At 47.3% G+C, this 22,621-nt stretch overlaps 1 protein-coding gene and 1 long non-coding RNA gene across 26 annotated transcripts in view; one reads left to right on the top strand and one right to left on the bottom strand.

Moving 5' to 3' along the window:
* LOC308262127 overlaps positions 1–22,621 on the top strand; it is a 253,083-nt gene that overhangs the window by 37,318 nt on the left and 193,144 nt on the right. The window lies entirely within an intron of this gene.
* Positions 1–22,621, bottom strand: part of TCF7L2 (transcription factor 7 like 2) — a gene marked incomplete at both ends in the record, with an annotated part of 212,447 nt that overhangs the window by 6,777 nt on the left and 183,049 nt on the right. For 8 of the 25 annotated variants that reach the window (XM_080694530.1, XM_080694531.1, XM_080694534.1 and 5 more), the window contains 7 exons: positions 1,351–1,399; positions 6,385–6,492; positions 6,856–7,015; positions 7,613–7,738; positions 13,125–13,211; positions 15,127–15,229; positions 17,240–17,372. In XM_080694530.1, coding sequence (XP_080550656.1) covers positions 1,351–1,399; positions 6,385–6,492; positions 6,856–7,015; positions 7,613–7,738; positions 13,125–13,211; positions 15,127–15,229; positions 17,240–17,372 — 766 coding nt within the window. Of the gene's footprint in view, positions 1–715; positions 767–1,350; positions 1,400–6,384; positions 6,493–6,855; positions 7,016–7,612; positions 7,754–13,124; positions 13,212–15,126; positions 15,230–17,239; positions 17,373–22,621 lie in introns of all 25 variants that reach the window. The other 17 variants (XM_080694512.1, XM_080694533.1, XM_080694517.1 and 14 more) reach the window with 5 other exon arrangements.

Raw genomic sequence — 22,621 nt, 5'->3', positions numbered from 1 at the left:
GAAATAAAGAAAGAAAGGGGTCGTGGCCTTGGGATATTGCAGCTTTTGGAATGTTCGTCTTTTCTTTTTTATCTCTTTTTCGTTAATATTGAGAGAGGAACAGAATGAGGTGAACAGGCCGCGGACGGGCCGGTAAGAGTTAGTTAGGAGGTCCTAGCAGCACTGAAGCAGGCATGGTCAGTGAGGTGCTCGTGAATTTGCAAAGGATGAGCAGAAAAGCAAAAGGAAGAAAAAAACGAAAACAAATAAAAGCAAAGGAAAAAATAATCATACTGCGGAGGCATGCTTGTGGGAGAAAACTTAGTGGGAGCGATGAAAAAATGCCATTAGATTAAGGAGGTTTATTACTGAATTCCTTCCGTTTTTTTTTTTTTTGTTTTGTTTTTTTGCTTTACCAGTCTCTTTTAAAGAAATACTGCATATTCAATTTGCACAGTTAGTTCAGCTCTAAATCATTGTCATTGCTGCTTAAACGACTGTTATGGGAAAAATAAATAAATAAAACAAAACAGAAGTTAAATTAAATTAAAAATAAAAAAACAACAGAAGCAACTAGAAAAAAAAAAAATCTACCGAAACATACGAAACCGTGTAGATGGTCATTTTAAAGAATGTTCAAATGTCATACGTGTTTAATGTTAATAAAACTATAATGGCAAGAAAAATTAAAAAACAGTTTATCAACTATCGTAATGACTCAAAATGACATTAGCACCTGTAATCGGAGGAAGTGAAAGGCAAGGATTTAGGAAACATTCGCTGTGTTCTGAAAAAAAAGAACAAATTATACAAAGCCTTCAAAATTTTTGTTTGTTTGTTTGTAAAAGCCTGGTCTTCTCCCAGGGACCTCTGAGATTGCCTATGCAGTATTTCTAATTTCCTCTAGAGAATGACAAACCTCCTTAATTTAAAATGGGTGCAATTTACCACTGTAAAGGCATGCATCGGAACATTCAGGAACAGCCCAGTTAATATCCAACACTCGCACACCCCCTCCTGCTCCCGAGGCCCCTCCTCAGCCCTTCTCAGACACACACAGGAGTAAGCAGACTGTCTAAACCCCGGCAGAGGCATGCCTACCGCTAGCTCTCACTCACAGGCTTTGCAGTTATTTAAAAACACATTCCACTAGAATTACAATGTGCTTTTCATGCAACAATGGATGTTACTAGCTTTAAAAAGGGCAGTCATGAAGCAATTAATTAAAATGCATAAACAAAAGGCTGGCTAAGATGCATTCCCCTACAACGACCTGGCCTTGAGTTCCTCCTGCCTCCCCCAGATGGAAACCCGACCCGGAGTGGCCCTCCAACTACCGCTCCTTCCTTCGTCCTGAGAACTGGAGCTTACCATTGGTCTCGCCCGGCTGCTTGTCCCTTTTCCTCTTCTTCTTCTTCCCCTAGATGAACAGATGAGACATAATTAGCTCAAGGAACAGGCAAGAGGAGGGCTTTTGGGCTCACCAGAGGGGAAGAGAGTAGATAAGAGCACTATCTGGCCATCTCTATCCACACCTGTCCCAGAGGCTGTCCAAATACCCACCCTCTAACCCAAATGCCCTGCCAACTCTGCCCCAGTTGGAGGGACACACACTTTTTGTGAGAAGAAAAGGGATCGGTGGGTGGGGAAAAACCTCTCTGCTCATGGCCCATGATCAAACATAACCCAGAGTATTTAATTCCATACAAGGGAAGAGAACAGAGCGAGGGGTGGGTGCCAGGGTTGGAAGCAGTCTACAAACGCAGGCTAGAGGGACTGGTGCTTGCTGTGGTGGGTGCAAAGGCCTAGACAGCTGCCTGGCCTTCCCACTTCCATCTCCCTTAATGCCAGAGGGTCCTGAATCCAGAGAGTGATTGTCATAAGAAGACCTTCTCCTACAGTATTGCGGGGGTCTTGGTTTTAAAGGATGGCTGCAGTATGTGTGAGCTAAATAGAACCAGGAATGATCTGGGCTCTTTTCAGAGCTTGTAGGAGGACACCCAACAAGAGAGGGAAGGTTACTCTACCCACCTCTACCTCATACAGAGGCTCCTTGGGTGGTGATGAGGCGGTGTCCCCAAACACGTAGGTTAAGAACATCTTTAAGTCTAAAAGCATGTAACACACTGAACTTACTGAACACCAGAGCTCTCAGCCTTGCCTACCTTAAACATGCCCAGCACACTGCTATTAGCCTCCAGTTGGCCAAGCCACCTAACACAAAGTCTACAGTGTAATAAGGCGTTAGGTATTGTATGTAATTTATTAGGTACTTTACTCAAAGTGAGAAATGGCATGGTTGCCTGGGTATGCTTTCCCACCACCGTAAAGTTGAAAAATCTAAGTCAAACCATGGTAAGTTTCATCATACTCGATATCTACTGTGAAGATATCGAGGATGATGACACTAAGAATAACGGCTGTTGTTCAGTGAGCATATTCTAAGGACTAGGCATGACTCCAAGTGCACTGTGTAGATTAGCTACAAAACCCTATGTAGCAGGTATCATCGCATCACATTCCAATCCCATCGGGGAACCCAAGGCAAGGTGGTTAGGTAGCTTTCCTGAGGTAGCACAGCCAGCAAGATGTGGAGCTCCGTGGCCTTGGCAACATGACCCACACCCACAGGGCTCCGCTGCCAGTTATACAATGGTTGGCCCACTACAAAAGCTCCCTTTTCCTGGTGGTTGTACTGGGGATTAAACCTGGGACATCTACCTCTGAGCTACACCCCCATCCTTATTTATTTTTAAATTTTGAAACAGGGTCTCATTAAGTTGCAGAGGGTCTCTAAGGCTGGCTGCAAACCTGTGTCCTCCTGTCTCAGCCTCTCAAGTACTGGGATTATAGGTGTGTGCCACCATGCTTGGCGGAGGCTCCTTTTTTAACAGGCTGAGGGTGATGGATTGGGTGGAGCCAATCATGTTCTTCTCTGACCATCCCTGGAGCCCTGACAGCCTGGTCAGGCAGCACCCGTGGACTCTGCGGTGTGATGCCCCCATCCCAGGTCTGAAGCCCGCTCTCCTCTCACTGGCACAGCCCCAGCCGCACAAGCCAGCAGCCTGGGGTAAGTTGAAAAGTAATGGCCAAACGCCCGTGTGTTCCACGGTATCTGCATGCCACCTTTGCCTAAAGGTCTTCACACTATGGCGACACTGACGAGGATCCCGAGAGCATGTCAGCCTGTGAAGGCCACCGCCCCAGGGAGGGAGGCTCAGGCTCCGTCAGACTGAGAAGATTCCTTCATTTTCCCAGGACACTGAGCCTCTGCCATTTGAGAAACATATCCTGCCCAGCGATACTGTTTAAGCATGTTATATTCCTTGATATACAACAGGGATGGGGGGGGGGGGGGGGGGTGCCACCTGGCTGTCCTGGAACCAGCAGGAGGGTGGAGTTTCACTTGATTTGGGGGCCTCAAGAAAAAACTCAACAGAAAGGTTTCAGCGTCAAGGGCCATCAACACCCACAAACCCCAGGACTTCGCCTTCATCCTTTACATGGTTTCACCCTTTCCAGTTTCTCATAACATACTCTGGGGACACCTGAACGCCTCTCTGCGCCTGGGGAGCTATCGCTTAGGATGCACGACTGAGAAGTCTGCAATACAGCAAAGTGTCATTTAGACCAAGGCCTTCTCAAGGCCGGGGATTGTGTAATTAGGACCAGGACAGGAGGAAACTGATAAACTCTAGTTTTGAAGGAGGTGGCCACCCATCACCTCTTTGCACAGAGAAGGAAAGATAGATCTTACATACATATATATGTACACATACACACATATAATGTCACGTATATGCTATATGTGTCATATAACATATGACAGTGAGACAAAGATTAAACCCTTCACCTACTGTCCAAGAGTCAAGAAGAAAACAATGTTCTAACAGGATGTTAGGGCTCAGGTATCTCGTGACACCAAAAATATTTTTCTCTTGTGCTCTAAAGAATGCACAAAGTCCCACCGCCCACATGTGACTGGTTGGACCTCAATTCTATTTTCCTAAGGTAGAGATGGAATGTCTTCTGTCACCGTGACTCAGGAGAAAGAACCAGAAAGTGGGAGAGGCACGAGGTTAGCTCAGAAAGCATTTTCCAAAAGAACCTCCTGAACTTTATAATGACTTAAGTAATTTGTAAAATCTCCTAGGTCAAGTAAATGAGAGCAAAATACTAACAAGGCTCCTCAACCATCAAATCCACAAAAGCTGCAGTTAAGCACTGGTTGCCTCTAGACCACTCCCTGGGCCACAGAGAGGAGGAGTGGGTGAGCATCCACACACATGCAAGGGGCACCTGAAAAGTACTTAGACAGAGGCTAAGAAGAAACAAAGTTCCTGCAGCCCTCAGTCCACACCTTCCCCAAACCTTCTTTCAAGTCTTCTCAGGAGTTCCCCTGTTATGCCAAACCACTTTCCAAATGCAGAAGTCATGACAAATGTCTCATGAACCTTCTGAAACCCAGAAAGCACATCACACAAAACCTCGGGGGACACTCTGCATACAGGAATCCCAGGCAGGTCAAACGCAGCATCTGTTGAAACCATCACAGCCTCTGCCTTGGTCCATTGTACAGATTCCCCCCTGCACAACTCCAGGGGGCACCATTCACATAGACACCATGTAAATGGCATGTAAATGGCATGCCCTGGAGCTGTGCGGTGCACGACCTGCACAGCTGTACCCAAAGGCCCTACTGTGATCCAAAATGTCGGTGCTACCGTTCTAGATTACTCAAAGAATTGGGACTGTAGCAAGCAGAAGTTGGAGATGAACTCTAAGAACTTCTGAACTGAAACCAAAAGAGCACTTGTCCTGAAAAAGACGTGGCTGTATGTATGCAGGCCGGGGAGGCCGCCTGCTGCTGGAGCACTCCACCTCAGGGCAGGTGGGACGGCCTTGGCTTTCTCATCCTCTTCCTACAGCTCCAGAAGAAAGGCTTCCCCAGGGCTCACATGCTGAGGCCAGACAGAAAGGTCCCAACCAGCTGCCCTGTGATGCCTGCCCATCGCGACAGGGATCTCAGCAGATCGAACATGCGGTACTAGCTTTAATTCCTACTTCCTGTTCCCAGCTATGAGCAGTGGGACCCAGAGGGAGATATATAGGCAGGGGCATGGCTGTCAAGCTCAGTGGTCTCTGTTCTCCCTTCTCGCTGTCTATACCATAAGAAGCAGAGGAGCGAGCAGGCATTGAAGGGAACGAGGACAACGAGGGAGGAAACTTGAGCCCGTTACTCAGAGCATGCAGAGAGCTCAAGCACTCAGGGACTTGTGGTCCTACCAACGCTCATGGTTTCCTGGGAGAGACACCAAGTTCTCAGAGAGCAACACTGTCTGACCTGATGGAATCCTATAAAACCCTGCCTGCGGGAGAATCACAATCTGTACAGAGAGCATGCCCAACACAGCCGATGCCACCAGGAGGGTGCAGCCACGGGCCTTGGCGGGTGATGCGATCCTCCATAGCTCCACAACCTCCTCTGCAGAGGGATGGGGAAGCCATGTTGGAGGTGAGATGGCTTGGGTTCCCCCTCAGGGCAAAGGCAGATCATTTCATGAAACCAAATGCCATGTGATAAAGTATCACTGAGCGAGAGGCATTTCACCCATCTAGAGAGGATCACTTGGAACATGAGCAACTGGGCAAAATACAGGATTAGAAATGATAGACAGAAGTGATGGGTGTCCAGGGGACAGCAGGTCCATGAAAGGAGAGGAATTGTGGGTATTGATGCAATTGGTCAAAACAACAGTCCTACTATGGTGCTCTTTAAATACCTAGAGAGGAAATTAGACAAATCTCGCAGCCAACAGAGCCTCAGGGATACACAGGCACCCTTCCCTACCGCTGTGGGCCCAAGGTCATTTCACCCACCCTGCCAAGGACTAACTTGCAGTGGCTACTTCCAGGGATATTCCCATCATGCCCCTCTCAGGATGAAGCAGTCTTCCAAATTCTACTACACCATGGTGTAAGGCCATTATTTTGTTTTTCCTTTTTAGGGAAGACGTGTTGGGAAATTACCTTTTTTCCCTCCACCCCAACCACTGGTTTCCCCTATAAAACCATAGCACTGATTGCTGCTGAGGAATCCCATGGGGCACTGAAGCCCTTTGGGTGCACCCCAGAGCCCTGCCTCTTCTCAGAAGTGGGCCAGGAGGCGTAGACAGTCTCCAGTGGACCTCAGGGGTCCTGAGCTGGGATACTAGACACCAGCTCCCTCCTGGAGCCCGGGATGAGACCCTCTGTTTTGGTGACTGAGCCCGACACAAATGGTTCCAGAAGCGGGCAGGATGAATAGATCCAAGGCCAGAATCAAGATGGCAGTTACCGTGCTCTGTGCCCCGCAGACACACAACACCTCTCTAGGGAAAGTAACCTTAAAACAAACCCACGTACATAGTTATCCCGCGCGGACCAGCCGGGGTACAGCTGCATGTGAAGCTGTCGCTCCTTCCGGGCCAGCTCGTAGTACTTGGCTTGCTCTTCTCTGGACAGCGCGTGCCACTGGAGGGGACACGGGACAGGAGAGAGAGAGACATGCAGAAACATCACAAACGACACCAAGGCCAAGAGCCAATCACGCTGCTTTGAGGGGCCAGGCCCGACCCTAGTCTCATTGCAGACACCGACAGCTGGCTGGGTCCTGGCACTCCCGGAGCGTTCCGACAAATCTCCATGTCATTCTGTTATTTTTTCAGTCTCTCTCTGGGGTGGGGGACGGATAGGTGGTGGCTGCCTGAATGTCAGTGAATGCGGAATGACTACTGACTCAATAAGGCCATTCAGAATGGGGCTGAGGGGTGAGGCCACTGGAGAAAGGGGACAAGGGGACGGGGAGGCTGTGCCCCATGTGCAGGGCCGCCTTACCCTGCGCCCGAGGATCTGGTTGATGGCGGCACTCTCCTTCAGCGTGCACTCGGCCACCACCTTTGCCCTCATTTCTTTCATATATAACATGAACGCGTTAAGGGGCTTCTTTATGTGAGGTTTCTTCTTTTCTTCTTCCTTTTTGGAGTCCTGATGCTTTCTGGATACAAACAGAACACACGAGACATGAACAGCCCCATAAACAACCACACGGTCCAACTTCCTCCCAAGAGAGAGAGGCCGCAGCCTGGTCCCCTTCACACCCGAGCCCTGCAAGCCTAGCAGTTTCAAATAAAAAAATAAATAAAGCCACACTTCCAGTTTTTAGTCTTCCCACACCCTGGAAAAAGGAACAAATATAGTGTGGGGAGGGGGAGAGCAAGCGAGAAAGTCTGCAATCTCGTCCTGGGGCCTCACAAATAGATGCTTTTCCCAAGGAGGGGGGGAGAAAGACGCGGCACCTCGGAGGGTTTGTCTCATGTCTGCAGAACAAAGCTCTGAAAGTTCAGTTTCGGGGTGAGAGGGCAGGGAAGTGGTCACAAACCCCAAGCCTTCCATGTCCGTACGTACAAAACAGAGCTCTGTTCTAACCCACAGTGGTGCGGTCGGTGAAAACCACCGCTGTGCTTTTTCTCCCTATTTCCAGGGGAGCCCCGAGCCCCATGGGCTGGGGTCAAAGTAGGCAAAGCCCACCTCGGGCAGAAAGGCACTGCCATTGCTCTCTAGACATGACGGCTCCGGGGAAGGGGTCACTTACGAGCTGTGGAGCGAGCCGACGTCACTCTGGGAGGATTCCTGTTTGACTGTCGGCGTGACTATGGCCGGGTGGGGAATGCCGGTCGTGTGCAGAGTGTGATGTGGTGGAACCATATGGGGCGGGAACCTAGAAGACAGAAAGCTGTGTAAATCGTCAGAATCAAAATGAATGAACGAGGAGGGATGTGTACACACAACTTAAAAAAAAAAAAAAAAGAGCACGTAACATCCACATGAAAGCAACCCAAGGCATATGCAACCTGTCAGCGTTAATTAGCAATAAATTAAACATAATGATTCTCATAATGTCATTAAAGCCAATCTTCCCCTTCATTATTGCTACTGACACGAGACATTACGATTTTTAACATCTTTAACAAAAGACAAATTCAACTGATGTACTCGGGTAGAAAAGTAGAGTAGGGCTACCTGCCGGAAACTGCGTGTCCACTTGTTTTTTGAGACATTATTTAGTGGCATCTAAGAAGGCAATTTCCTAAGTCCTAATCAGCTCCAGAACGAAAGGTGAAATCTTTTGTTGTATATTGACAGCTAAATAAAATATTAACGTGGTTGAAATATACATACATCTTTGACAATGCTGTACAGGTCTCATCAGACCTCATTCTGGTGATGGAGTGCAATAAAATTTTTATTTTCTTTTGTTACCATGCCCATCATTTGCAGGCATGGGAGAGAACGAGGCAGAAAGATGGGGGGAAATTCAAATATTGCCTATGTGGTTCTCATCATAAGCCACGGACATTTTAAATGAGTGCACATCATCTCATAGGAAGACTCAAAATGAGATTCAGACAGTGGAGCCCTGAGTTCTGATCTGTACGCCCTTTCTCCTCCAACAGGTAAGATTCTCAAGCCACTTTTTTTTTTTTTTACTAAGTATGTTGACTGTGAATTATCATAAAAGCTATTTTAGTGATTACCAGAATTATAAGTAAAGAAAAAATTTGTGTGTAATCTGCCAATACTGTTCATTTCTGGGAACGTTCTCTAAAATACCTTTTGACCCCTGAATTGGCAAATTTTCCAGGGCATAAAAAGAAAAAGAAATCAAACCACTCCTGGCCTATCTGCAAACTGACAATCACAATGGGAAAATGTCTCTCACACTTTTATTTTTTTTTTTTGGGTATTGGGGATTGAACCCAGGGGTAACAAGGGTATTCTGCCTCCAAGCCATACCTTTAGTCCTTTCCTTTCTTTCTTTCTTTTTTTTTTTTTTTTTTTTTTTTTTTTTTTTTTTTTTTTTTGCGGGTCTAGAGATGGAACCTCTAAAGCTATACCCCCTGCCCTATTCTTTATTCTCTATTTTGAAACAGGGTCTCACTAAGCTGCAGAGGGCCTCACTAAGTGACTGAGGCTGTCGGCAAACCGCGATCCTCTGGTCTCAGCCTCCCGAATGCTGGGATTACAAGCGTGCGCCACCACGCCTGGCCCTTTAGTCCTTTTTCTTACTTTGAAACAGGGTCTCACTAAGCTGCTGGGTGTTTCACTATGTTGCCGATGCTGGCCTCAAACTTGTGATCTTCCTGTCTTGACCCCCCAAGTACTAGAATTATAGGCATGAATTACCATGCTCAGTGGCTCTCACACTTTCAGATATGGTTGGAGTTGATCAGGAGAACCAGACACACCCTAAAGTAGTAAAGACTGTAGAGAAAAGCAGGATAGTGGGCAGAAAGGGCAGAATTCCCAAAGAACAGGACACAAGTAGCCTCCTACTCCAACCTGGTGAAATCATCCAAGTCGCCGGACAGGAGAACTACCCATGTAGAAGGGAAATTGGATCAGAACAATGGCTGTTTTCCTAATAAATCCAAGCCAGAATAGTCCACGGAGGGGTTAACCACCTACTCTTTAGAAAGCCAATTCTGGCGGGAACTAGAGGCCCCAATAAGGCTTTATCATGACACGGTCTTGTACTTCTTTACAAAGATCTTCCCCTAAGTAGATTGGAGACCGTTTCCGTTTGGCCAAAATAATGTAACAAAAGTTAACTTGAAAAAATTAAAGAACAAACAGAATCTATACAGATCAACAGTGACAAAAATAACAATGAATGATGGTGGTTTCTGCAGGGGCCCAGGAGCTACTGCAGACGTTGACTCAAAAATTCTATCCTGAGGCGCCCCTGCTCCTGTAACTTTACAAGTAAGTCGGCGTTAAAAGTTTGGTAACAGTGACATGATTCATAAAATAAGAATCATAATATGTCCTTTTAGGGCGTCGGGGCGAAAAAGAGGGGGACAACACCCACCTCCCATCCCCTTTTCCTTGAAAAATGGGAGAAAAGCAGATTTGCAGGATGGACTTGGACTCCCAAGTTACACCCTGTTCCTCCCCCCTGCTCAAAGGCCCCAGAGGAAACATAAGCCAAGAACATGTGTTCTCGGAGGCCCCAGGGTAAAGGGGTGGGTGGAGTGCTAGCTTTTACTGTGAGTTTTAAAGGCTTGACATTCCTTGAATACATAGATCCCCCTTCCTTTAGAATGAGAAAATATATACAGATGTATGGAGGAGAGGGAAATTGTGTGTGTGCACACACACCAAATACTAGGGAGAACACCAAAACTTGAGTCTATTTGGGGACAAATTCCAGGGATAGTCATAAAGAAGAAACACCTCTAAGTTCCTCCAGAGAGAGAGAGAGAGAGAGAGAGAGAGAGAGAGAGAGAGAGAGAACGAACCTGTATGTGGCCTGTCTGCATACCTTGGCTCAAGAAACTCCTTTCTGCAGACAACTATTTCATGAAATGCAATAAACACCCTAAAAATTCTAAGCAGCTCATTATATACCCCCGTCTGCTTTTATGGCTCCAAGCCAGAATATAATGATGAACCTTAACTTGTTAAGGACAACTAATTTTTGTTTCTGGCTGTCTCAGGGGCTTCCCTCTGCCTCACTCCCACTTTGCCTCACTGTTGACACGTTTCTGTGGGCTGGGTGTCATCTGCCGGCCTTGATTTTATGCACGAGCAGTAGGATGCATTTTCCCGTGCAGCGCTCCTGCTTTGAGTTGCATCTGGTTTGTCATTATTCTCTCATTCTCCCCCTTGCACTTGTAACATTTCATCTCTTCCTGCCTTATTTTTTGTGAGCCACGGTGCACCCACATTATGGTTTATACATGATCTCGCTCCCTTTGAAGCCGGCAGATTTCAGAGCCCGCTCTCGTCAGGAGTACAGCCTTGCACCAATTTAGCAGGCTGAGGGCCCGGAGCTCCAACATCTCAATCTAAAGGGGGTCACAGGGTGGCACAAGTGAGTGTCAGCAAGAGCTGTTTAATTGCCAATCTAGGCTTCTCCATGGTGTTTAAAGTATAATGACCCATCACTTAATTCTGAGAAGTCCTGGCCCCGCTGCTGAATAGAATGAATATCAAAGGGTGTTCTGGAACAGGGCAAGCTGCCTACATTTGCTATAACTGCCATAAGTATAATAGACCTATACTTCTGTAGCCCCATTACCGCAATAATGTATTTAATTTGCTGTATACGCTTTTTAACTAGCTACCTTTCAGAAGGCCTACCTGGGGAATTGACCGGCTCCCCTCTCCCACACACACCTGGAGCCCCTAACCTTTCTTCCTGTCGCCTCCCTACCTGTCCTCCTCCACCCTGCCCACCTATGAGGCATGGGATAACCTCCTAATGATAACCCAATCGATAAGCTTAACCCCAATCCCTATCCTATGACTACTTCACCGCTTTCAACCTCTGCGCACAGGAAAAACAAACAGGGGGAGTGAGCAGGTGCCGTGTGTGCACTCGGGGACGGAGGGAGGCCTGGGACGTTCCCACGCTTAGCGAGGCTGTGATGGCATTATTTAATGAGTGTCACTTTCCTCCTCTTGCTAGACGAGAGAACGTGAAAAAGAATCTACCCGCCTAAATAACACTGGCGTGGAATTTGAAAATGAGATGACGTGTCACACTGGGGAAAAGGATCTTTATAATCACATATGTCATCCATGGCATAATTACAAACTTTGCTAAGCACACCACGGTTTGTTTTCCTCGGTGGGTCTGATTCTGACTCTCTCCCTGTCCAAAATCCGCTGTTCCGTGAGTGGGTAAAGTGGCTCCGTGGGCTGGCTTTCCATCCGTTTTTCTGACCTTGGCTCCCCATGTGGGCCACAGGGAATGGGGGAAGAGGCCGGGGACAGCAGCCTTGCTGGGCAGTGCAAGCTAACTTAATTATATACCATCATCAAAATAGATTGGTTGTTTCAGCCCATCAGGAAAGTCTAAACCTCCACCGATTTAATTAACTTGACTGAAAATCAGATGAACAGAAAATAAAACTATCATTAGGGGCAATTAGTGACTGCTTAAACATACTGCTGCCAACCAGTTTGTAAATAAACTAGCAGTCACTGAAAAATTAGCCAGAATTAATTAGAGGGAGAAAAAGGAGAACAGGGGGATATGTGTGTATGTTGTACACATATTTATATGTTTAAATATACATGAATGTGGACACACACAGGAATTTTATTTTTGAACTTCCAAAGATTCAAAGCTGAGCCGCCAGCGAAGCAGCCGGCGGACACCTGTGGCTGGCTGAGGACCTGACTGACACGTGGCCTGTTCAAATCAGGATTCGAGAACTAAATTAAAAAAATTTTAAAAGGTAGTGTTTCATTAGTAGTGGTTGTACATTAGCAACCGCATGTCAAAATGATGGGGTGGGAATTGGGTAGGGGTTAAATCAGTGATGTGTACATGTTTGTACACACAAGTTGGTTTTTTTTTTTTTACCACAATAGGATGTATGAATATAATGCACCAATAAAACTTTTAAAAAATGATAATATTGTGGCCAGACTGGACTGGATTGAATAAAATATATCCTCAAATATATATTTTTTTCTTAACCTTTTAACAAATGTGACTGCTAGAAAGGGTCAAAATTCCCGTGTGGCTCATGTGACGTCTTAGGGTACGCTGCCACACTTGACCTAAGTGGGGAGCCAGGGGCTTTCTTGTTGACTCTCAAGAAGAATCCGAGTTTAAGAAAACAAAACAGGGGAGTATTCATTTCGAGCCACCCCCCCCCATGCCATTTTGGGCTGTATTTCTATTTTCTGTATTTCTATCTTTCTAAACTTCTTTAAATCTTCAAAAAAACAAAACAAAACAGTAATTGTTTCCCAAACTCTTCTTCGTATCCTAACAAAATTATCTTCACCTATCCCCTTCTTACCCAGGACAGGACAACAGAGAAATGACACTTTAAAAAGTTCCACAGGTTCCAGCAGCTTTGTTTGCATCTTAATTTCTGCAAATACACAGTCCTGCTCGCGTGGACTGACCCATAAAAATTCGGCCATTGACTTGGAAGTTCAGGGTAAAGTGTTCAGTGTTTTCGGGAAGTAAAGCCTAGGGCTACACCAGCTTGGCACTATTAGAACCCCTGGGTGGCCAGACGGAAGGCTTTCTGAGCAGTCACCCGTGGCCTTGGTGGAAGGCCCCGGCTCTGGCGACTCACCTGGACATGGAAGCATTGACGGTCAGTGCCGTGGGGTACGGGTGTCTGAATCCCCCTGTCGTGATGGGGTACACTGGTTGACCTTGCCTACGAGGAAGGGGTACAAAATGAGAGTCTGAAAGTGAGGCTGGGGGTGGGGACAAGGAAAAGAAGAACAGGGGAAAGTTCTCTCTGCACGGTGAGCTTTATTCTCATTTGATCGGAACAAAAATCTTGGGGATTGTACAGGAAGGATCAAAGGGAAGAAACACAGAACAATTTGAATGCCATAAATCTGATAGGAATGGCTAATTAAATTTTATAACCTCTGCTTATGTCAATAGAGACCCTCTCCCCAAGCTGGAACTAGGTGTTTTGTTGTAATAATTAAAGGCGAAGTCTCGCATGCTTTAATGGAGCCATCACACTAATTGAGGGCTACATATCCAAAGGAAAACAATAATGAATGTAAATTTATACCAAAATAAAGTACAGTGAATCAAAGGACTTCAGTTGCGCTTTGGGCCTCTTTCGGTATTTAGATCTCGGTGAGAAAACATTAAATTAACAGAGCTTAATTTGTAGCCTTTTGTCAAATTAACAAGTGTTGACAAGAGTTACCGGGGGGAGAGTCCCCAAGAAGGATTGTGGGTAACCAATAGACAATCACACCTCATTACAATAATTAAAAAATACAGCAACATGCAAAATAGCATCCTCATGAAAGACACACAACTTTTCCTGACAGAGGGTTGTCTGAGTTGGCTATTCCTTTTTATCTAGCCTTCAATATCTCCCCATCAGCCCAACTCAGCCAATGTTGACTGAGAACGCCCAAGATGGGGCCCCAGCTTTTTAAGAAGAAATAGGCCATTCGCTTATACTCCTGTCTACCCCACCAAACAAAAATAAGACGTGAGAAGTAGCGCCCAGGACTGGTATTGGTGTTGCTACTACATATCACTGTATACTTTTTGAAAAAACAGTTTAGGATCTCTTCAACTAGAGAAATTAGGTAGGATTTGAGGGCATGCCTGTCCAAAATTGATCTTTAAAGCTATGAAAGGCTGTCTTCCCCAAGACCTAAACTTGTGAGTTTTACAAGGATTTATTTCTTTTAGCATTCACACATTGTCCTGTGTTTTCTCAAGAGAAGAGATCACCGATACACATGAAGAAATTCATACACAGAAACATACAATCATGAAACCTATGACATGCATGCTCATGCACACACAAGCCCATAACACACGTGTAGTGTGTCTATGCATTAAAGGCCTTTCTGCTCAGATTTTAAGTCGCACTTGATGTTTTTGGGTGGTTAAAAGTAGTCAAATAAAATGGGCACTGCAAGGACCTAGGCCAACACTCAGGAAGGCCCCGCATGCTACAGTGCAGGCCCTAGCTGGTCCTCCACGCCCCTCACAGCTGGGTGAAGCAGATATGCAGAGTCTTGGGGAAATGCTGCTATGCAGCATGAGCTTCTCAACACCCCAAACTCTCCACCACCACCTTGGGAATGGTGGTGATGATGAGGTCGGAGATACTGGGGCTCTAAGAAAGTAATATCCTTTCTGTTCCTCCACACAAGGCAGTGAGGGCTCCAACTGCCTTTCCCACCCTCCAGAGCTGGGTGAAGCAACACCCGAAAGAGAGGACTTGTTGCTTCAGCCCGATGACATGACTCGAGTTGGAGCGGTCGCCAGCAGACAGAAGAGCCATGATCAGCTTCTTGGAGGAGAAGCCCTAGGACCCTTCTGCAATTTCTGAAGACTCTCGGGGGCGCCTTTGTCCAAAGCCTTTGGGGCCATGGGTTAAAAATGCCAACTATCCCTACTCTATCTCTCCAGGACTCATGCACATGGCTCTGACCCACCCGCGTTCCCACGGACACCGGGGTAGCCTCTTCCCATGCCCTCCCGCCAACACTGTTCTGCAACACATGCACACATGCACAGACTAAATGATAAGCACACCCGTGTAAGAAACAAAAAGGAAATAAAAAAAAAATGGAACTCCTTACTGTGGTACTAACCATCCTAGCGGATGGGGGATTTGTCCTACGGTGCCAGGCGAGAGTGGGTAATACGGAGATATATCTGGAGGGTGCGGAGGCCGTGGGATTCCTGAGGGAAGAAGCAGTTGTTTAGTTTGGCGGAAGAAGCTGCTGGGGGCTGGAGGCTGGGAGCAGGGAAAGGGTGAAGGGAGGCTTCTCTTCTGGAACCCTAGCATGAAGCTGCTCACGATTCTGATGGCAAGTGCTATCACGAAGACTTGTCTCACCTTCCCACAGCCTCAGTTTGAACAATTCAGTTATCTTACTCTAGATGAACTGGTCTATCAGCTCGACTCAGTCAGATTCTGAAAATACCACCTTGGGTATTTCAGCCTCCAGTGACTGGTGTGTTTACTTCCAGTGAAAAAAGAAAAAAGAAAATCTAAAGAGCTTGTCACATAGTAGGTGAACAGTCAATTTCCCTTTGCCCTCAGAATGGGTCCCTCTGCCCTATTAATTCTACACACTTACCTGCCTGACAGCTACTCCTCTGACTTGTAACACCTTTTGAGCTATGGCTTGGAAAAGTTACCCTGCCTTCATTCAAAACAGAACACCAGCGCCTCAGTAAGAAGACGAGCTACGGAAATGACATTGGACATCTTACCCTGGAGAGTGAGAACTCAAGAGAGAAGGGAGATGCCTGGTGCGCTCAGCTCTGGGACCATGTCCCTAGCGGTCACAGTCACCTGTGGGCACTAACCCTACCTGCTGACCGGGTCCTCAGAGCGCCACAGGGCCGAGAGCCTTCCCCAGGCGCAGGGGAGTGAGCTCTGAAGATAGGTGCCCCGGCGTGCTGCCCAGTTCCACCACAGTACATCTTACACTTGAGGCTCGGTCAGCCAGAGCGCTGGGGGCAACTCTTACTGGAGAAATGATGTGCGCAGTTAAGGGTGGGGCAGAACTAGGCGGACTACTGGAGGGAACGAGCTGCCAGTGTTCGTGGCTGAAAATGATTTCATTTTTCAAAAAATTCACTCAGGAAGCTTTTAATCTGTATATGAAGTCTCCCTGGGTGACATTTTTCAGGCAGACATTGCTTTTTCTCTATTACAAAAACCCAACAGATTAGCTGGGCTTGGACCCTACGCGGAGCCATTTGCACACTTGAAAGAATGTTCGCGGAAGAAAAGTAAACAGTCCACAGACGTTAATCATATGTTTTACGATAACCATTTAAAAGCTATTCCCTGTACTACCATTATTTAAATAAGACGCTGACGCTGCCATTCACTTACAGAGCCCAGGCCGGCTGGCGGCCCCTGTGGCCGCAAGAGTGCCAGGCCAGGTCCTACACAGCACAAAGGGGCTCAGATGTGAGGGAACCAGCTAATGTGTGGCTCCTTTCAGGGCCAGTGAAGGCTGCCTACCTCAACCAACATCCACAGTTCCCTCTCACAAGTAGCACGGAATGCCATTTAAAATCCATCCTTCCAAGTAGCTAGGTGGAAGGATCGTGGCCTTAGCTGTAGGTCTTGGGTCTTATTGGGAAGACTCCCAGTAACACTGACTTCTCGTTCTCTCCCCTTTGAGTAAAAGGCAGTCGACGAACAAGTGGAAAGAGGAAAGGATATGGGTACACAGGCTGCAGGATAAGGTGGTGATGTCTGTCTGAGCCCCTGTTGTGTGTCTATGACAAAAATAAGGAGACCGTCCTGGGCTTGGCTTTTCACATCTGCACAATGGGTTTGAGAATACCCTGGATCCTGGAGGAAGAACCTCAGAGGATGAGCACCAGGCAGTGCAGGGCCAAGTGATGCGGTCTCCTGAGGCTGCACCGGATGGTTTCCATCAAGTGACTCTTAGCCACCGAGTGAGTGGCGGTGCAGGGAGCCATGCCATGAGGCCTTCTGTCCTCCTAAGAGAGCCTCCAGCACCATTCCTGCTTCCAAGCCTGTCTGGGACTCTTGGAGTCCTAAGCCATGCCTGAAAAATCCTGAGGGACGCATAGCCAGGTTCCCAAGAGAGAGCGTGACGCCTATAAATGGGCTTCTCCAGAGGGGGAGCAGCGCGGCACCTGGGCAGGCTTTCCTCCCACAGAGGCCTCCGCAGGTCCTCTGGAGCCCGGCCCACCGCCTACCTGTTTTGGGGTCCACGTCGGCCGGTAAGTGTGGAGGCGGGTTTCCCGGGGTGAAATGTTCATTGCTGTAGGTGATGAGTGGCGTGAGCGGGTGGACGTGGTGAGGGTGCTGCACCACCGGTACTTTGTTCGACTGTGGGAAGAAAGAACAGAGAAGGACGCCATCAGGCCCAGGAGCCCGAGACTTCAGAGCACGGGGCCCGCCACTGCCCCGGACAGACCCCCTCTTGATTTCACAAGACACGCTCAACTCTGCCTGCCCCCCGCCTCCCCAACCCATTTAACAATAATAGGTAAGTTTTAAGATGGGTTCTGTGTTGGTCTGCTTCAATTTCACCTCCCCACTGAGCTTGGCTTTTTAAACGCCTTCTCTGTCACCACCCATCACAGAGCACAAGGGCTTGCACTTTTCCTGTGGCAGGTGAGTCGGAAGTGGGGACTTTAATCTCCCAGGCCTACACATAGCAGGGAGCCTCCTACCCCAAGGCCCTGTGGCGGAACCTCTGGGAGGCAGGCAGGCTTCCCAGGGACCAGCTAGGAAAACCTCATTTATAAGAAACCTGGTAGGGCCCAGATCCCACCCACCCGCCTCCCTGTGCACCTCCACCCCCTCCCAGCCCCTAGGAAGAGCGGGCAGGCTACAGCCCTTCCTAGAGGCACGGATGAAAGCCCTGCTCGCTCAGGCTTTAGGTGGGAGTGTGAACTTTACCAGAAAGCTCTCAACGGCTTGGCAAGCACCTGCATATTTTATGCAGATTACAGCAGCTCTGATTCATTAGGAATTTCATTAGAAAGCCATCAGGGACCACTAATAAATTAACTGGATGATGATGAATTGAGCTAATAAAAGGTGTGCATTTTAGAAATGGGCAGTTTTAGCAAACAGTAGGAGCATTTTTGTGTTTGGGCAGGAGCAGTGGGGGGGGGGGGGCAGCGTTTAAAATGTTGCTAGCTGCCAGCATCCTGAGCTTTCCCCAATCGTGTTCCTCTTCCCCCATCCCACGCTCAGCCACTGGGCCTCCTCCTCTATGCTGTGCTAGAACTCAGCCCAGCAAGATCACAAAGAAAAAATTAAGCTGAAACAAGCGAACTACTGGGCCATTTACTGAGAGTAATCCAATTGCAAAAAACCCTATTCCCAATAGAGGATTTTCACTAAAATCCTACAACAGGGACATTTAACCAGATTAGGTACCAGCGAAGATAAAGAGGCTAGTATTAGATGATGAATGGATTAGAGTCAAGTTTCATTTCAGAACGTGTCTTCATTTCCTTTTATTACTTTTAGGAAGGCACAACTTGCATTAACATCAAGGAAAAGGAACAGCACTGAAAGGAAAGAAGGCAGGTTCCAGTGCCGCCCACTAGCGCCTCTTGAGTTCAGGGACCACTGAGCAGTTTCACTCTCTTAGGTTTCTTCTTGTCCTTAAAAAAAAAAAAAAAAATGGGTGCTGAGGGCACATGGGAGGATGGCATCTTTAGAGAGTACCTCCAACTTTTTCATAGGTATGTTTGAAAGACCAAAATAGTCTTCCTAGATAATCCAGAGAGAACTACAGAAAAAGAACACCTCTAGACAGCCTGGCTTACCGAGCCCCATAAACCAAAGAAAAAGGTAAGCTAGTTGCTCACAGAAGCCTGGTTACCAGGCTGCAATTAAAACAATCAAGGGATCAGAGCTGAGGGAGCTTTGGAAACCTGGAGCATTTCCTTAGAAGAAACACTAGGAAGGCCTGGGCCGGGACACGACCACCAGGAGCGGGTGGCTGTGGCCAGCCTTGTGCACGTGTGCTGAGGCTCCTGTAGGAGAACTTTCTCCTTAGAACGATTTGAGAAGGGATGAACAGATTAGCTGCCACAGCAGGCTGGGTGGTAGGAAAAGAGAAAAAGAGAGGGGGGGGGAGAGACAAAGAGACAGAATTGGCACATTCCAGTAATGCCAGTCACTCAGGAGGCTGAAGTGGAAGGTTTGCAAGTTCAAGGCCAAACTGGGGAACCTCGCAAGATACTATCTCAAAAATAAAATAAAAAGGACTGGGGATGTACCCCAGTAAGAGAGCATCCCTGAGTTCAATCCCCAATGCTATCGAAAAGAAAAAAGAGGTCAAGACAGATTTGAGATATGGATGGTGTAGAGCCCCTCAGGAGGAGGAAAAAATGGCTGTGACTGCCCTCCAGAAGTTTCCATTTGGTTGGAAAGATACACACCTACTAACATGAAAGAAAGCAGACGAGTCCAAGACTGTTTCAAATCAGTGTAGAAAAACAGTGATACCAGCTGGGAGAACTGTGCATCTCTCTAGAAGAAGGAAGGCAGCCACTCGAGGGGCGGGCAGTGGATCCAGCGTTTATCAAGCTGACTGAGCCCAGCATCTCGGGATGCTACCACTAATTTGGATCCCCATCTCGGGGAACCTGAACAGGAAGCTGATTCAGTGGGTCTGGGCTCAGGCCTGAGGCACTTGGATCTGCTCTGGAGTGCTAGGGGGGTTCTTCTGTTCAGCCAAGAATGGGAAGCCCTAGGCCAGAGCGCCACAGACACCTGGCAAGCAAAGAGTTTGGGGTGTGAGTTCCAATCAGGAATCAAGCCCCAGGTCTCAGGGAACCCACAGTGAAGGATGTATATAGAACCTAGCGCAGAACATCATTAGTGATGGTAGTTTGATATTATTGCCACTGTCAAGTAGGAGCTGCCTTTTGACATGGTTCTGTCTGCAGCACAGAGGCAAAAGATAGCAAGCCATCTTTCCAATGGGACTACCAGGAAATGTGGGGGGATCCTCTTTCTCTACTTATTCAGAAAAAGATCAAGTTGCATTTGGGCAAAAGGACATTGGGTGTGGGGACTTAAGCCAATCCTCTCCTTAGATACAAGTATATATGCAATTTTAACAAAAGTCTAAGCTGTGATGGCTACCAAGGCCCCTGTATTATTCTGCACATCTGAGCCTAGCCAACTAGTCCAATCTGTCCTGTCAAAACTCTATAGATGGTGGTAGAGTAGGAATGTGCCCGGGGGTGTGTGGGGGGGGGAGTTGAAAGTTTTAGGTGTTGGTTGGCTTTAGGATTAAAAAAAAAAAAGTTGGGAGGCCTAGTAGGGACTGGTCTCCTGCCCTGACTGCACACCAGGCAGTAAACAGAACCACCCATGTGTGCAGGTCAGTGATTCTCAAACAAGAAGGGAGACTGAAGTCACATCTCCTGAAGCTAGCATCTATCTGCTGCTGCATCCAACCTGCCTATACCCAGATTGCTTTCACAATGGGAGGATTTCTTCTTGCAAATGCCTAGGGGTCTAGCCTCAGACCCTCCCCTTCCACCCGGGTCTAGCCTCAGGCCCCATGGTCCTCTCTTTCCACATCATATTTGCCCAGGGATGGGGTTGGGTATGTGTCTGTTGGCCTCACTATATCTAACCACTATGTCTAAGTTCCTTATTCACTCTGTCTCTGTGAGCTCTGAATGAGAATGGTAGGGTTGTTAGGAAAACCATGTAGGGTTCTTAGGAAAATTGAATGAGACTGTGCATGCGGGAGGCTCAGGGCTGAGCACATGCTCACCTAAACTCTGAGAAACAGTATCCAGGGAGTCTGCCTGACATTAAACTCCCAGGAGAAGAAAACAGCCACAGAGGCAGTCCTTAATTTCAGAGGGAAGGATGCTTCTTCTGAGGCCGGAGTGTATGGGTGATTTGTAGCTGCCCTGGCTCAGCCCCACACCCTTCTTAAAAATGTAACATTTAAGCCGGGCGTGGTGGTACACAGCTTGCAATCCCAGCACTTGGGAGACAGGAGGATTGCGCAGGTTCGAAGCCAGCCGGGCTGGCTTAGGAGACCCTGTTTCCAAATAAAAAGTATAAAATAGGTCTGGGAGTGTAGCCTGGAGGTAGAAGGGCTTCCAAGAACCCCAGTACCACCAAAAAAAAAAAAAAAAAAAAAGGTAACTTTTAATAAGTGTATTTTAGCTGGGTGTGGCTGTTCATGGCTGTTACTTAGGAGGCTGAGACGGGAGGATCACAGGTTGGAGGCAACCTCAGCAACTTAGACTCGCAGCAATATAGAGATCCTATTGTGTTTTCTTTTGGGGGGGGTAGGGTCTGGGGGTGGAAGCCGGGGGCATCCGACCTCCCAGTTACACCCCCTGCCCTATTTTTTATTCTTTATTTTGAAACCGGGTCTCACTGAGTTGCAGAGGGCCTCACTAAGTAGTAGCTGAGGCTTTCCACAAACCGCCTCCTGTCTCAGCCTCCCAAATGCTGGGGTTACAAGTGTGCGCCACCACGCCCGGCTTTAGAGAACCCTTTTTTTTTTTTGGGTGGTACTGGGGTTCCTGGAAGCCCTCCTTCCTCCGGGCTACACTCCCAGACCTATTTTATATTTTTGAAACAGGGTCTCTTACGCCAGCACGGCTGGCTTCGAACCTGCGCGATCCTCCTGTCTCCGCCTCCCAAGTGCGGGGATTACAAGCGTGCGCCACCATGCCCGGCTAGAGAACCCATTTTAAAATAAAAAGTAAAAGGGGGCTAGGAGTGAAGTTTGGAGGTAGAACGCTCTTGCTTATAATGCCCAGGACCACACATAAAAAAAAAAAGAATGGATAATTAAGTAAGTAAATAAATAATTTTTTTTGCAGTACTGAGGATGGAACCCAGGCAGGGGCATTCGACCTCCGAGCTATACCCCCAGCCCTACTTTGTTTATTCTTTATTTTGAAACAGGGTCTCACTGAATTGCAAAGGGCCTCACTAAGTAGTAGCTGAGGTTGTCCTTGAACCTGGATCCTCCTAGCTCAGCCTCCCAAATGCTGGGATTACAAGTGTGCACCACCATGCCTGGCAAATAAATTTAATGTCACTTATGAGTTATGAGAACTATTGTCACTTTACTCTGTCAAATAAGACTGCTACCAAGAAGCTGAGATTTGCCCCTTAAATGAGGTTGGTGGGTTTTTTTTGTTTTTTTAGGGATGGGTATCAGGGATTGAATCCAGGGGCCTTCTGCCTCTGAGTTATACTCCCAAGTCCTGCTCTTATATTTTATTTTGAAATAGGTCCTGCTAAATTGCCAAGGCTGCCATAACCAGTGCTCTTCCTGTTGTAGCCTCTCAAACACTGGGATTACAGGCATATGGCATGGTACCATGCCTGACTTTAAATAAATTAACAATAATTAATAATAATAATAATAATAATAATATCTGGAGATGACCCAGTTCTTCCAGAATCGGAATTGGGGATTTAAGGGAGTAAGGAAGGGCTAATGTAAATAAAAGGCAAAACACTCCAATAGTGAAATATGCCTAAGCTTGCCCCTCCTCTCTGAACAGCCTCCACGCTCACTAAGAAGCTCTGTAAGTACCGCAATCAAAACTGCACTCCCAAGA

Source organism: Muscardinus avellanarius (genome assembly GCF_963383645.1).
Source record: "Muscardinus avellanarius genome assembly, chromosome: 4".
In the NCBI taxonomy this organism is placed as follows: Eukaryota; Metazoa; Chordata; class Mammalia; order Rodentia; family Gliridae; genus Muscardinus; species Muscardinus avellanarius.
Note: the sequence above shows the minus strand (reverse complement) of the source record. Positions and strands in the feature narration are given on the sequence as shown.